We start from the raw sequence: 17,276 nt of genomic DNA, 5'->3' as shown, positions 1-17,276 counted from the left end.
TATAAATTCAGATTACAAGTTAAATGCACAAGTTTATTTTAGAATAAAAATTCTCATTTATTCATGTTAATGACTGCTTTCAGAAATGACTCAAAAATAACATTAGCTCTTATGATTTCATCTAATAATCCTATGACTATTTGCATAACATATATGTTAATAATAAACGTTTTTGATATCAGCGTTTTAATAATAAGTAACACTGACTATTAAGATTTCCTTTAACAATTAGGCATTTTAAATTAGGAATGTTCCAAAACAAGTATAATACAAAAATCTGGGCAAACAACATTCTTATTTTGTCATTTATGAAAGTATAAATGTCAAATGCAAAGCAATAGGGAAAACAGTATAACTTCTACTGAGCTGACACCTTTTTTTTTTATAACTGCAAGGAAACCATATATGATCTGCCATCCTTAGAATTTGGCAAGCTTTGCTGAATAAAAGCTTAGGGAAAAATTGATTTTTTCTAGGTTCAAATATTCAGCAGTTTTCCTGAATAACAAAGGGAACCAACCATACATCTTATTTACTCAAATGAGTATATAAGATGTATGGTTTCTCAATTTTTGAAAGGCTAGCTTTTTTTGTGTAGTGGATTGCATGTCAGTATACACAACAGAAGTCTAATATTCAAGCTCTTTATCTGTTCATGTTTTCTTATTGTTAATGACTGAAAAATTATATGCCTCATTGCTCATGAATATAAAAAGGTACAAATTGTGCTATTTGTGCCAAACTATTTTAAATGAATAGAAATTAGAGCCACTGTCATTACAATGATTTGCACATACATTTCTGTATTTGTACAAATCAACATGGTTCAAATTGATCTGATAGCACACAAAAAAAAAATCTCCTGCCCCCTAAGCACAGAAATAATGGCAAATGTATATAAAGAATAGATTATACCTCAATTCTGTCCATTACAAAAACATTTGCTTTTAATACTTTTACTTGTTCAGAATCCCAATAAATATATATGTTAAAAGTAAATGTCTTTTTCCCCCCCCTCTTTTTTTAATGAATAGAATGAAGTTTATGAAGTATATTCTGTACACAATTTTTTCAGTTACTACCTTAGATGTCATTAGAAATCTACTCAAATTATACAGAAATATAACACCCCCCTAAACATTCACACACAAGAAAGATACCATATTTTATTTTTCAATTAACAATAACAAGAAAAAGAAAGGGAAAAAAACAAAGTATTGAGCTTTGAATATGAGACTGTTCTAAATGTTAACATGCTATTTAAAACATCAACATTGGACATACAAAAGTTTTTTTTTTTTTTTTTTTTTGGTAGTTGTTGGCGCATTGGCTTCTGTGGCCATAATGCACCTCCCAAGGTTTTTGCAGTACTTTGATCCAAGCCCGAGGTGGGATTCGAACCCGCAACCTTTGGGTTGCCAGACAGGCACTTTACCCACCCAGCTAGCCCGGTCGACTACATACATACATACAAAAGTGAGACATATTCGTGTACCTATAAATTCCCACATCAACTCTTTTATCCATATGCATTTTTCAGAAAATGCTATTTAGTATCTCAATGATAAGGAGGGAAAAAAATATGAATATTTTTCCCCTCTAAACTTTCATTAATAAAAACACAATTATTTACAAGGGTAGAAGTTCATATACCTCCTTGCAAGCTGCAATGTTCTCATCTTCTCTATGGCACTACAGATTTTTTTAAATAAACAGCTACTTTGATGCACAAGAAAAAAATCAACCCTGTAGCACTTAAAAAAAAAAAAAAAAAAAAGGGCATTCAATGGCAGTCACTAAATAATAAAAATATTTACCATCTTTGTACTTACTGGTAAACTTTGTGCTCCTTACTTGAAATCCAATTGAAAGAAAAAGAAATGAAAATTTTCAGTACTTTTCCATCAAGATATTGAAGATATTGCAGCTTATTATACCTTTCCCAAACATTTTAACTTCTCCTATATTTGTAGTTATGATGTTCTATCAATATGCTGTAGCATTTATAGATTTCAGACAGTATTTAAATTTAAAAGTATAATAATTACATTACATAACATTCCGTACACTCAGAACGGAATTAGTTAAATGTTTAAACTTGTTACTTTAAAATTAATTTAATACTGTATAAAACTTAAATAACTCCAAACACAGCAATTCCTCAATATTCACGGTAGCTATATATTAGGCGAAACCAAGATAATTCCAAATACAAATATATCAATACCTTGAACCAATAGGAATAAAAAAGGGGTGGGGGTTCTGTTCATTGAACATGTCTTGTTTGTACTTATCCACAAATAATAATACAGTATATTTAGGGCTCACAATACCAGTCAAAATCTTAATACCAGTATTCCAAAAAAAAAAAAAAAACATTTTTCGCAATAAATTTTGATGACAATTAGGTGTAGTAAAGTAAGGAATAAACAAGTAATTACTCGAATTCACGTTTAAAATCAAACTTTTATTACAATAATAAATATTCTAGCAAAAATTATTAAACATACAGTTATTCTAAAAACAAAAAAATAAGCATCCACGCTACCTGTCCAAATAAAGTGAGCTATTAAGAAACTCAATAGTGTAGTCTTATCGTTTAAACTGGATCTAATTTTGGTATATATTTAATTAGTGGCAGAAAACGTCCTTTTGGATTCTGTGCTGATTGGTGCTTTGTACTGAGATAGTCGTAGATGAGTTGCAGTTTAACCCCCCCCCCTCTCTTATTCCCTCATCTTCAAAAAATCTTATTTCCTTTTTAACTTTTCATGGTCCGTATTAATGAAAGAAAGGGACTGACAGTTAAGCTCGGTGAGGAAACCAAATCTCATACCTTAGTATCGCCGCCAGTGATGGCCATTATTATGATTTTCATATAGCAGCTCCCCTCAAGCACTAAGCCCCACAAGCTATCTGACTGCATTAAAAAATGAGAATTTCCAGGAGCTGAGGGATATCCCCCCCCACCACACGAGTATATATATATATTGTATATCGTATATATATTATATGTGAGCTGTCAGGTTCTCAAGAGCAATGACACAAATATAAAACAAAAGTCATTTATCATACAAATCTACTTACAATACATAACTGGTTCATTTACATCTAATCTAATAATTTTTCTCATTTAATCTGTTAATACAAGATATCATTTCCATAAAATTTCTTGAATTTTATTTCCTGATGTCAACGTTTGCTCAGATCGTGTCAGTGAAATTATTCTTGCAGGAATGGAATCCTTTATCCCACACTCCACTTTAAAATCTCGTCCTTTATCTAAACCTTGGTTTTCCAATAAATGTGCTAAGGCTGTCCAAGAGAAGAATGTTGCATATCGTAATTGGCTTGTTTCTAATTCTTCAGTTTCATTTTCTGCCTACACCAAAGCTCGCAACAATTGTAAAGCAGTTATTAATCAGTCCAAACTAGAGTTTGAACAGGCTAAGAGTAGAAAACTTGCTTCTTGCTCTAATGGTAGCCGAGCATTCTGGTCTCTTGCCAAAGCTATTGGCCGCAACTTTTGCCCATCTCTGCTCCCACCTCTGTCCAAACCAGATGGTTCTGTTGTCACTTCAGCCAAGGATAAAGCTGACCTGCTAGCATCCCATTTTTCTTCGAGCTCATGTATTTATGATCTTGGTAAAACACCTCCCACCATTCCTAACACGCTCCATTCAATGCCTCCTGTGGTCTTCCGTCAAAAGGATATCAGAAGGATTTTGATAAATCTTGATGCTAAGAAAGCTCCAGGTCCTGATGGTATTTCTCCACTTGTTCTCAAAACCTGTGCTCCTGAACTTACTCCTATTCTTTGCCGCCTTTTTTCACTTTCTTATTCCAAAGGTGTTTTTCCTTCTGCTTGGAAATTTGCTCATATCCAGCCAGTTCCTAAAAAGGGTGACAAATCCCTCCCATCCAATTATCGTCCCATTGCAATTACTTCTACTCTTTCTAAAGTAATGGAGAAATCAATTAACCGCCAACTCTTAAACTACTTAGAAACCTTCCGTCTGATCAATGATCGCCAGTATGGATTCCGTCAGTGTCAATCCACTGGTGATATTCTGGCTTATGTTACCCATTTATGGACTAATTCAATGGAAAGGTTCGGTGAAACACAAGTAGTTGCTCTTGACATCTCAAAGGCTTTTGATCGTGTTTGGCATAAAGGCCTTCTAAACAAGCTTCCATCTTATGGTTTGCCAACTGTTTTTAGTAATTGGTTATCCAGTTTTCTCTCTGATCGCTCACTGAGGGTGTTGGTAGATGGCTCTGTCTTCTAACTTCTCCACTAATGCCGGTGTCCCCCAAGGTTCAGTTCTTTCCCCCACTCTTTTCCTCTTGTATATCAATGACCTTCTTCCATTGACTGGAAATCCTATCCATAGTTTTGCCGATGATAGCACATTGCATTCAACTTTCCATTTTGAGAAACCTTGTCCAGCTCAATCAGCTTCAAGTTCTCGAAAATCTGCTGCCAATTCCTTAAATGCCGATCTTCAGGTAATTCTCCAGTGGGTCAAAGACAACTTAGTTGATTTCAACCCTTCTAAAACTCAATATTGTCTTATATCTCGCAAAAAGGATTCTTCTGCTCCTATGCTTATCTTTAGTGACACTCCGATTTCTAGGCAAAATGATATATCTCTTTTGGGGATTACCCTGACTTCTAATCTCTCTTGGCACAAGCACATTACAAATATTGCTTCCTCTGCATCTAAAAAACTTGGTTTTCTCTTTCGCTCTCGGTGTTACTTTTCTCCCAAACAGCTGCTCACTCTGTATAAATTGCAAATCCGCCCTGCCATGGAATATTGTTCCCACATCTGGGGTGGTGCCCCCAAACCCTCTCTCAGGCTTCTTGATTCCATTCAGAAGAGGGCAGTTATGTTAATTAATGATTCACCTGTAACAGAGTCTCTCCACTTGCTTTCTCATAGACGTACTGTTTCTGCTGCATGCCTCTTCTACAGATACTTCCATGGGCACTGTTCTTCTGAATTGGCTTCTATAATTCCCACTCTCTCTTTCAAAACAGTCCGAACACGTGCCGCCACCAGCCAACATCCATTTACTGTCCAACTTCAAACCCACAGAACCAACTTTTCATCTTCCTCATTTATTCATTCAACTGCCGTTTTCTGGAACAACCTTCCTTCATACGTATTTCCTGAAAATTACAATCTACAGAAGTTCAAGTCCAATATCAACAAATATCTTCTTTCGTCTTCTCAACCTCCAACCCAAGCACGGTACTAAGTACTATAGGTTATAATACCTCTCGTGTTTGGGGTTCTCATAAAAAAAAAAAAAAAGAATTAACAATCTCAACTCTCTCTGCAGTTTCAAACACTAAACTAATTTAATCTTAATCACTTCCTCATATTTCTCTTAATCACCAATATCAATTCTCTTCACAACAGCAATCCATAAGTCGCTAACTTAATGCTAACAATTCTACGTAATCTCTCTTAATTTAGCAATATGAATTTTCTTTGCAACTTCAACCAATAAACCAACTCAATACTAAACATTTCCTTATTTCTCATGTTTCTTCAACTTTACTCTATAATAATCTCCCACTTTAAGTACCATTTCCAAAACAACACAGTTCAAAGAACTTACCTTCCTTCCTTCTCTTTCACATTTGAATTCCTTTGTGCAGGTTCCTTCCACAGAGTGCAGTAATGTCTCTCTCTTCTTAGTTGAACTCTGCATCTCTGCTGTATAGCTCTTCCAGTACAGTCTTATTTCGGGATTTCGAGAACAGTTCTCTGTTAATACTGAAGGAAATTACCACAGCAGTAATAGAAGCCAGGGCACTATCTGACTGGCTTGTTATTCGACTTCCAGATTAGCTTCTAGCACAGGAACATGCCCGGCGGAACCCTTCACTATATAGCTGGACACTCCCAGAACTGGACCCGAACTGAATCCAGAACTACCACTGGAAGTCTGCAACCCCTCCGAACAACAACAACAACAACAACTAAAAACCCCTCTTTTGGTGCGAGCACCTTATTTATTTCCTTCTCATTTATTTATTTATTGAACTGATTGCAAGTTACAATCACCCATTGTACTACTTTTTTATACGCAAGCTTATTGAAAACCTCAGAGGGGTTCCAAACCCCTACTGATACACATTTACATATCTCCCCCTATCTAATTTAAAATTGACCCAATCACAGTGTTATTTTTTAAACTCATGCTTTTTTCTTTGGCAGGAAAAACAGAATATTTTTCCCACACAATGAAACACTTTCATCTTTTATCTCAAGGTCATCTTTGAGATACCTTTGATCTGCTCCATACTGACACCCATTGCCAAAATGCACTAAGTGTCGCATCCCAAGTAGTGGTGTAATCGAGGGATTAAACTACTGTTCAGAAGCTTTTAATTTTAACCCTTCCGCACCTGCCATACCATTGTTCACCATATTCCTTAATTGCACTACAAGGCCTACTGCCACTAATGGAAATATTTCTGTGATGATGTTTTCATTATTCCTTAAGTGCTTTACTTCCACACACACACTATACTTACTAAGAGAAATATATTTGTAAGATTTTATGTCTTACAGTTTCATGACATTTCCAGGTTTCCGTTGCATTTGTACTGTGTATAACAATCCCTCATTTGCAAATTTAGCAGTATTAATGATTTATTGTTGTTGATTTTATAACCTTTATATGAATAAATCATGGATAATTATTTTTTAAATTAGTATTGAAAAATCGGTATTTTTGTATCAATATCGGGATTTGAATACTGGAAAAAAATGACCAGGATCCCGGTATTTTGGTATTGTAAGCTCTAAGTACATTGCTTTGGAGAAGGGGGATGCACTAGGTAAAGTTATTATAAAAACAAAGTTATAACCTGAGTAATTGTAAAAGAGCAGGATTTTCACCGATTTCAAAGGAGAGTTCTTAAATTTTTAATAATAAAAAAGCTATAATTTATACCTTTATTGAAAAGTATAAATTACAGCTAGATGAACAGAGTTATTTAGAGTACAAGAACATGGGGGTGCTCATACTAGATGTGCAACCACCCGTAAATGGCAAAAAAAACAGCCATAAATAAAACTGAAGTCAGCTATAATTTTTTACAAAATCAGTTAATGATAACACATACAGTACAGTATATTTGAATTTATATAATGCATGTACGTAATACAAAATAATTATTGTTTAATAATGAGTTAATTATACATAATGTTTTATAACCAATAGCAACTTGCTTTTTGAATGCTTACTGGTAAATATGCATTTGCTCGCAATTTGAATGCCAAATGTCACTGTACAAAAGGATAAGAAACAGTCAAAATCATGAATAACGAGTATTCACTGTACTAACATTTTAAATTGCACAAAAAAAAAATTCCATGTGAAATAAACTAATTAAAAAGTTAGCTGTATTAAAAGTTTAAAAATTTCATAGCTTTATTTAATAATTAATTGATAGTCTGCTTGATTCACGTAGGCATTGGAATTCAAACAAATCTTATTTTTAATGCACATGCTCAAAAATATTGAGACCTTTATGATATCTGGAGGATTCACATCTTTCATATTGTACATGATTGCCACCTTTTTCATTTTTAATTCCAGCAAAGTGCTTTACTTAATATTCATGTTGATTTCACTGATATGGTAAAGATAAAGCTCTTACCACAAAATAAGAGTAATGTGAATTACAATTTATTAGTGTAATGAACTACTGCTCAGCATTAATTTGCATAAAAGTAGAAAGGTATATGCAACTCTATCACATATAGTACTAAGCATCTAGTTAAGCCTTTAATTACCGAAATGAATAGAATAATAAATTAAACCATTTATAGATTTTTATTATTTTTTTTTTATTTATTATTTTTTTTTTGTTAAATCTGATAAGTTGAAGAAACCTTTTCATAAGTGATAAATTATATTAATTTATTGGTCACTAAAATAAAAAATTACACTCTTGTACTAAAACAAGTCACAATTGCCAAATGAAGTGGTGACATTTCTGAATTCTCATATAGCAATCAGTCATTGGTATTGGGAGCAATGTTAAGTGAACTGTTATAATTGATATTGTGCTAACTATGATCATTCATCATATTCTCAGCCACATGGCAAATCCAGGACAACAAGAAGTCATCACCTTCTGCAGTAATTTTAGAAATTGTTACAAGATATGGGTATGTACAAGGCATACCTAGGCAAAGGTAGATGTAGAGTGCTTTCTTTTACCACCTCCTGCATTTTATTCTTGAAAACAGTTGAGTAACTTCTGTTTCATTAAACCCTTTTAACAACAAGAATACTTACACCAACTTGGGCAGTTTTAGTACATGTCCCTGATACTTAAAGGACAAAACAAATAAAGACAGAACAAATAAATATTTCATCACTGTAAGTTACCTACATGGGTACTTGAGACTTGGAAGAATTCAAAGGTTGAGGTGATCGGCATCTTTTGAAGAAATAAAATGTTGTGTTTTTTTTTTTTTTTTTTTTTTGCTTGTGCAGAAAAAATCTTAGGCTTCCTTGCACTATATAGCCTAATACCAAAGACAACCTTCAACAGTGAAAAACAAAGTCAAATATAAGTTTAAACCTTTATTAGAATGCAAGAAAATAAAATAAAGAATTGTAAAAAGAACAACCCAAAAATAAGGAAAATATCCAGGATGTCACAGCAATGTTTGACCAAAAAGGGGATTGTTTCATATCCTCTGAATGAAGCTCGTCAAGGAAATTCTAGACCAAAATTTACACATAAAGACAAATAACTTGTTTTCTCACACTCCTATCCATTGGTGATTTACTATATATTTCATTTAACCTCTCCAAAGGAAAGGTCCCACCTCAAACTCCAGGACTCTTATATGCAGAGGCCAGGAAACAGCATGGCAACTTTCTTTCCCCTGCTACCTGCAGAAATCTTCAAGGGCAATCTGGAATCCCATATCCTGGAACAAGCCCCTAAAACCAGAACTCTGAAGGTGCTACTGAACGATATAGGCATTATATGGAACCATGGCCTAAACGTCTTTTATTCCAAAAACTTAGCAGCTTCCATAGATGCAAATCTAAAATGGAGGTAGAAAATAACATTGGAATTCCATTCATACATATTATACTAACCAGAAACTATATTTCATACAAAGATCTGTCTATAGAAAATCAAAAAACATAAGTATTATGTTATCTTCAGGTCTTGTCACCCAACAAAAGTTAGTGTACTTTGATCTTTCCCTAGAACCCTCAATATCTGTATAGACTTCATTCTCTAAGAAGAATTAAATTGCATCAGGAAATTGTTTATCAAAAAATAAATACCCAGAAAACCTCCTCTCCAAGACCTTAACAGAAACCACCAAAAGATTCAACAACAGTCAGCAAAAAAAAAAAAAAAAAAAAAACCTGATTCCACCTCTGAGCTATCGTCAAAAACTGATGCCCTTTCTTGAGTGTCCAAACAATCCAAAGAAGCTAGACTGCAGTTATAATGGAGATATTCTAAGATTCAAGATTTAATTTAAAATTCAATTGCAATGATGCCAATAATTTTACAGGATAAATGTAGTCACAATAACATTTCTTTACTCAAGAGCATAATCACTTCTGTTTGCTTTAGTAAATTTTTATACTCATTTGTAAACTTTTATTTTGGCAATACATTCTTCATCACGTTGCTGCTTCCATAAATTTCTAAAGGTTTTACTGCTCCAGATTTTAAAAACAAATACTGACTGCTGCTTCATCATACTGCTACTTGAAAGGAGACTATAAACTACTTGTGCAACACATGGACATTTTAAAAGTGTAAAAAAAAAAATTAATGTTATTAGATGTTTGATTTGTTGAAATGAAATAAAAATAATTTTTAATGGCCATAAATGAACTATGTTTCATTACTTTTTAAATCACCTTTGTAACGTCCATAGAGACAATTATATATAACATATACTTGCACATGAAAACAGTAAAAAATTTAATGCACACTCAATTTTTGAATGATTTCAAATCCATAATTGATCCCCCCCCCCCGGCCCCAATACAATATTTTCCATCACTCACTCACACACACACACACACACAATAGTTTTTAAGAACAAATGGTCATGTACATAGTCATTTCACTAGATTAATATTTTAGTTATTAGTTCAGAGTTTCTCCCTCCACCACCACAAATGAATTTTCTTTTCAGTCTTGACACCTTGTTGAAACCTTTCACCCTTTACTTCACTCAATACCCCAGGACTGTATGGAAAATATTCAAAGTGACCCTTCACAATCATGTTACTGCTTAAGTTTTGAAATCATTAAGCACACTGTTGACATTCTTCACACAGTCCACTGATTTAAAAATGTCTACAACAGTTTTTCATAATACTCTGGATGCTAACCAAGACCAATTCTACAATTGTCTTTCCTCAATTTGAATTTATATCCCCTCAGGTGAGTAATCTGAACAAGAGGAAGAATCCCATCAGCATTGAGCTTGCTCAAACTATTCAATGCCTTATACACTTCAATTACATCACATTGAAAGTGCCTAGTATCAAGACTCTGCAATCTGCAAGACTTAAGCCTTTCTTGGTAACAGCTACCCTTTGTTCCACTCACCAGTCTCATTTCCCTTCTCTGTACTTGTTCCAGCAGTTCTACATCCTTCCTAAAATGAAGCCTCCAGACCTGTATGCAGTACTCAAAGTGTGGCCCGACCAGTGCCTTATACAAAGGGACAATCATCGCCTTATCCCTGCTAGCAAATTCCTGTATATCATTGATAATACACCATGAGCTACTCTTGCAGCCTGTCTGCACTGCTCAGAAAACTTCATATATATCTGACTGCACAATTACTCCCTAGGTCCTTTTTTAATTCTCCACTACCCCAGGGGTAGTGTAACATACCAACTGGGTGTAGTACCACCCAGTTGGTATGTTACACTGCAGTGTGTGGGGTTGCATAACAATGCAACCCCACACACTGCCCATACCACTCATGAGTGGTTGCGCCATAATCGTTGGAAAACTGTCACATTCCTCCTACAGCCCAGACTTAGCACCTTCAGACTTCCGTTTGTTTGGCCCTCTGAAAAAGCACCTTTCAGGAAAGCATTTCACCATGGATTAGGAAGTTCATCAGGTAGTACGATGTTGGTTACTGCATGTGGGCACGGACCTCTTCAGTACTGCTATTAATAAACTGACCCATCATTGGGACAAGTGCATCAATAAAACTGAAAACTTTGTGGAGAAGTACTGCATGTTCACTTATTTCTTGGTGTATAATTTCAACTTTGTATTATTAAACATCATCAAGAGAAAAAATGTGTTACATTACTTTTTGGAAATCCCTCGTACATCTGCCAAAAGATAATTTACTTTGAAGTTCTATTACTATAACAAATAAACATCAAAGACAGTGAATAACAAGTTTTACAATAAAACAATGTTATGAATAGTAATATGTTTCAAACACAAAATAAGTGGACTGAAGTTTTTTATTTGGCACTGATTACTCTATTTAGTCCTAATTTTTATAAGCCTGTAATGACACTTGCAATAAATATTTTCTTGAAATATTTTATTATATCAAATACATTTAAAGAAAAATGTTATAATAATCAGAATTTCAAAAATCCAAAACATATTTACAAAAATAAATATACAGCAAAAAATGAAAATAAAATAAACAGTGTTTCCCTCCTCGCATAGGTAACTGTTGAGGTGACCTCTGAATTTCTTTAAGCTGTCAGCTTCAACTATCTACAGAAGAAACTAATTTCAGTAATTACCAACTCCAACTCACTGGCTACAAGAAAGCTTTCTATAATTCACTTTAAATCTCTTTTGCTGTAATTTGAATTTATGGCTCTGGTTAACCCATCAATCAGAAGTGAAAGTTTCACCTTCATTCATTGTACTAACGGAGTCATATAGACTTTAATCGGGTCCTAGCTAAGGTGCCTGGCGGCAATGCTCTGCAACCCACATATTCGAAGTCTTTCCTCGTACAGGTGCCCTATTGCAGATCACAAGTGGGCTGCCTGCCTTTGGATCCTTTCAAGAAGCTAAGCTCAATGTCTTTTTTCAGGTGCAGTCTTTATAGCTGAACATTGTTTCCCAAGTATGCTCTTGTAATTTCTTTACACCGTGAGATTATGACCTCACTACCTTTATAAGTAAATGTTTAATACATCACAGAGAGCATCATGGACCTTCCTTGCTGATTATCTACACTGCTCAGAGAACTTCTTGTCTGACTGTATTGTAACTCCTAAAGCCCTTTTTTCCTCTGCTGTCATCACAATACCATTCAATTAATTCAACCTCATTAAGAAAGTTTTAAGTTACTTTTGGGTTGCTTTGGCCTTGCATTTTACTGCATTAAAACGTTTTCTGACAATCCATGAAACCTATCAAAACCATCCTGAAGAAGCATGTCTTAGTACTAACCTTGGTAATACTTGGTTCTCCAAATCTTCACATCATCTGCAAATTTGCACATCATGAACCAATTCTTGGAGGGGGGGGAGATTCCCGCTTCTGATGGGGGTCCCAGAACCCATTTGGGGGGTAGAGTTCGCTTCTGATGTTGGAGCAATCTGAAGAATAATTATTAATCACAACCCTCTACCTCCTGCTGCCCTGCAATCCATCTTAGAATATTACCTGTGATCCCAACATGTTCCAGTTTATACACTAACTTTTCATGAGGATCTGAGTCTAATGCTTTGCTAAAATCCAAATAAAAAGAAAAATTATTTCCTACAACCAGCTCACGAAAAGTGCAAATTAGTTAGCCAAGTTAGTTAAACATGATTTTCCCTTGACAAAACCATATTGTTTTTCCTTCAGAATGCAGTAATAAAGACTGTATTGCAGTTTTTATTACTGCCTCCATGATTTTCTCTACTATTGTACTTACCACATCATTTTTAGAATTGCCTTTATGCATTGGTGATATGTTGGCATTTTTACAATCCTGTCAAAATATCTTCAACCCAATGATGCCTTCATAACTGACCTTAATGGTATAATGCACTCTTCCCCCCCCCCCCCCGCGCCCCTGAAATTATTGGGTATACATGTCATCGAATCCAGAAGCCTTACTTTTTGAGCTTACCTTTAAGCTCAAAAGTTTCTCAAATAAACAGTCATCTTAAATTTCAATATTGCGAAATTCATCCTGCTCAGCTTCACTCACACAGCCTCTCCTCACTATGAATGTTCATTTGCTTGTAAAAATTTATGCAAAGTACATGCTTAAATCATGAACAACATCAGCTGGTTTGTCCCCACCCATTTCCATAGACAAGGATCCAATCTGGTTATTTTTTTTCACTCTTCTGTATTGGCATACATGATAAATTCCCCATTACCAAAAGATAATTTATACTGGAAAAATAATTTTCTAATAGATCAAATGGGCAATCAAAGAAGGCTTCAATAACAATTATGTACCTTTTTCAAAAACAAATTCATTACAAATAGCATGCACTGATTTGTGTGTGTAGGTGTGCACACACAACAGGTGTTCAAAATTTTTTCTATTTGACTCCAGCTGTGGCAGTTCATACCGAAAGTGTCAATAGATAATATACACTGAAATTTTGCTACCAGAACAAATATATATCCAAGAAACACACAACAAAGATGTGTAAAGAGTATCTTATGTATATATTTCTGTATCAATTGTGATGTTTTAGTTCTTCACAGAAATGAAGAAATAAAAAAAATGAACACCACCACCACCACCTTTGGAATGGATCAAACAAATGATGTGGCAAGATAGGTATACCAGAAGCACGGGAAGGTCTGGCATTGTACAGTAATTTTGATAGCAGGGATAAGGAGGTGTGATTATCCCCTTGTATAAGGCAATGGTCAGGCCACACCTTGAGTACTGTGTAGAGGTCTGGAAGCCTCATTCTTAGGAAGAGTGGCTAGAACGAGTACAGAGAAGGACAACAAAACTGGTGGGGATACAAAGGGGTGCTCTTACGAAGAAAGGCTTAAGTTCTGCAAATTGCAGGGTCTGGAGACTAGGCACCTGCTAGGTGATCTGATTAAGGTGTATAAGGCATTGAATGGATTCAGCAAGTTCAATGCTGATGGGATTCTTCCTCTTGCTCAGATTGCAAACCTGAGGGGGCATAAACTGAAAATGAGGAAAGACAGTTGCCGAACAGATGTGCAGAAATTTGCTTTTAGCCAGTGGGTAGTTGTGATTGCTTCCATCTAAAGTGGACAAACGTTTGGAGCAAATGGATGGATGAAATGAGAAGTATTTTTTTTTTTTTTTTTGGCTGATGCTGTATAAGCTTGCTTTCTTGCATCATATGCCTCTATTAATGCTAAAACTCTAGACATATCTCACATTTAAAAAAAAAAAAAAAAAAAAAAAAAATTGCATGAAAACTATTTACAACATATCTAAAATCTGATATGTTTTAGATTTTGTCACTTTTCTCACTTTTTTTTTTTACCAGAACACACACAACGTCACCTTACTATGAGTTAGGCTTCATAGCATGTTCCTAATCTCATCTGCACTTTTTTCTGTTTGCTCACAATCAACACAGACAATGAATTTTCAATAGAGAAAGTAAAGAAAACACTTTGTTTTGATGGTTGCCTCAGTTTCAGCTGAGTGGATAGGATAGTTTATGAGTGCAAATGGGATAAAAATAGTTGGATCTAATTAACACCACGTAATCAAATAATACATTTAAAAAAAAAAAAAAAGTAGCAATAACACCCATTTTTGAACAAAAGAAAAAAGGTACAGTGTTGTGTGAAATTAATTACACCTACCTATTCTTCTGGGGTCACTGAAATCTGGTTCAGGTTCTATGTAAGGCCTTAGTTCATCATCTTCATATGCAATATTCATCCATTTGTCTTTCATAATGGTCTGAAGTTTAAAAAATAATTTTTAATAAATAAAATAAAAATTAATGCCAAGCAAATTTTTACTCAAAGTCACTATAAAAAATATTTGCAATAAATATTAAGCTTCAATTATGTGTGATATATTGATTCAGCAAAACTGAATCAGTATAACCTAAAACAATTTTCAGCAGATGAACTAACCTCTAAAGATGCTCTTTTAGCTGGATTTAAGACTAAAAACTTCTTCAGCAAATTTTCACAATCAGTGGACATATAAAACGGTATCCTATATTTTCCTCTCAGAACTCTTTCTCTTAATTCCTGAAAAAAGAATAAAGTATCACTTACAATGTAATGGCATAATTGATTTAATGCAGGACTTATTGTGCTATCTTGATCGATTCAGTTAAGATAAAAAAAAAAAAATTTCTTTGTAACAAACTATATTTAAAGTTTGATTTTTGTAGCATATTTAAAATGTACAATTAACGTATGTTTCAATTTATCTTTTGATTTCAATTATAGTACATAATGTGTTAATTAATGTAATGAACGTTAATACCTGAAAGTTATATTTTTTGTATATAAGGCTAAATGGAAATAGAAGACTGCCCTAATAAATCAGGAATTTTCCTGTAATAGCAATAATGTTATATGCAGAATTGCCACAAAAAGCTAAGTACTGTCCCCACAAATAAGGAGCACTTTTTCAGAGTATTATTGCCTTCTATTTGTAATATGCTGCCGCCAAAAAAACAGCTGTTCCAATAAGACTGCCACCTCAAAGTCGTAGATAAATGTTGATACATAAGTAAAATTATTACTGAAATCTGCAATATAACCAATTTCAAATGGCAGCCGATCTGCACTGCTAAAATCAAAGTGATTAATAATTAGTTTCCAATAATTGTTAATGGTATTTTATGTTAAAAGCTTAATTAGTTGGACATGGTTGATTTAGAGAAAATTTTCTTCTGTAGTATAACAGAAACCCTGGATGGTTCACAGGGTATGTGCATAGAGGAGTGGTTTTTGTGATGTTTTGAGATATGATAAAGGCAATTTACAGATTACCTAATTTCACTGTTCAAAAAATAATAACTCATTATTAATTTTTTGAACAATTTATCATTACAATATATTAATATTTTATTATTATTCTATTTTCTTTTTAAATAATAAAAATAATGGGGTTCACTTTTTTTCTTGATCTGCCTTCCAGTTATTCCATCTGGTCAGGGAAAGACATTAAAATTGATACTTTAGCACCTGCATATTTATTCGTGAGCTGTCGTGAGCTGAAGTTTTTGTTCAATAGAAATAACAATCCATTTCTGTTTTAGCACTTGGACTCGAATTTAAAGAAAAAAATTCAGGCAATGTTAGGTGGGTCAGAAATCTGCAAGCTTGGGGGTTCACAGACTAATAGATTAACAGTAGCCGCAGGCAGCGGTGGAAGTGATCCTTGCACTGCTACTACTGGAATGAGCAGCAGCCTGAAAAGCAAGTTGCTGGGGTTTTCAGGAAATGAAACAAGTAAATACATGGGTTGTGTTAGAGTACTAAGATCTCCTTACATTAAAGGAGAAAAATGTTAAAATCACAATACAAGTGGAAAACTGTGGTATAAATAAAATGTGACTAAACTTAACTAATAGGCAGAAATGTGAGGACAGGGTTATGAGAAAAATCAAAGGTCTCCTTTACAGGCTTTTCTGTAGTAGTAGAGGCATGTGATGCAAGAAAGTGTATGAACTTATGTAGCATCAGCCACTTAAAAAAAAAAAAAAAATTTCACACATCCACTTGAATGTGTTCCTACTTGAATTTATTTAAGCCATCGACTTCCACAATGACAGATGAAAGTTTGTTCTAGTAATCAACTATCCGCTGGCTAAAGGCAAATTTCCACACATCTATTCTACAACTGTCTTTCCTCAATTTGAATTTATGGCCCCTCAGGTTTAATCTGAGCAAGCAGAAGAATCCCATCAGAATTCAGAGTGCCCAACCTTGAATGAGTTATATTGAATGGCCTTATACACCTCAATCAGATCACCTCGCAAGTGAATAGTCTCCAGCAGCTGTAATTTGCAGAACTTAATCCTTCTTGGTAAGAGGACCCCTACATCTTTCCCAAAATGAGGCCTCCAGATCTGTACAGAGTACTCAAGGTTAGCCTGACCACTGCCTTATACAAAGGAATAATCACCTCATTTTCCCTACTAGCAAAATTCCTGTATATCATTGACAATACCCCATGACCTGCTCTAGCAGCCTGTCTGCATTGCTCAGAAAACTTCATATCTGACTGCACAATTACTCCCAGATCTTTTTCATTTTCTACCACCCTAAGTGTAGTATC

At 34.4% G+C, this 17,276-nt stretch overlaps 1 protein-coding gene across 10 annotated transcripts in view; it reads right to left on the bottom strand.

Moving 5' to 3' along the window:
• LOC150084011 (serine/threonine-protein kinase MARK1) overlaps window positions 1-17,276 on the bottom strand; it is a 343,303-nt gene that overhangs the window by 124,628 nt on the left and 201,399 nt on the right. For 9 of the 10 annotated variants that reach the window (XM_090375845.1, XM_090375847.1, XM_090375850.1 and 6 more), the window contains exons 12-14: window positions 15,113-15,232; window positions 14,834-14,933; window positions 1,833-1,853 (exon numbers count right to left, since the gene is read on the bottom strand). In XM_090375845.1, coding sequence (XP_090231971.1) covers window positions 1,833-1,853; window positions 14,834-14,933; window positions 15,113-15,232 — 241 coding nt within the window. The remainder of the gene's footprint in view (window positions 1-1,832; window positions 1,854-14,833; window positions 14,934-15,112; window positions 15,233-17,276) is intronic. The other variant, XM_090375852.1, reaches the window with a different exon arrangement.

The sequence above is a fragment of the Mastigoproctus giganteus genome, chromosome 6, assembly GCF_048544385.1.
Source record: "Mastigoproctus giganteus isolate SK-2022 chromosome 6, ASM4854438v1, whole genome shotgun sequence".
Classification (NCBI taxonomy): domain Eukaryota; kingdom Metazoa; phylum Arthropoda; class Arachnida; order Uropygi; family Thelyphonidae; genus Mastigoproctus; species Mastigoproctus giganteus.
This window is presented reverse-complemented; position numbering and strand designations above follow the sequence as displayed.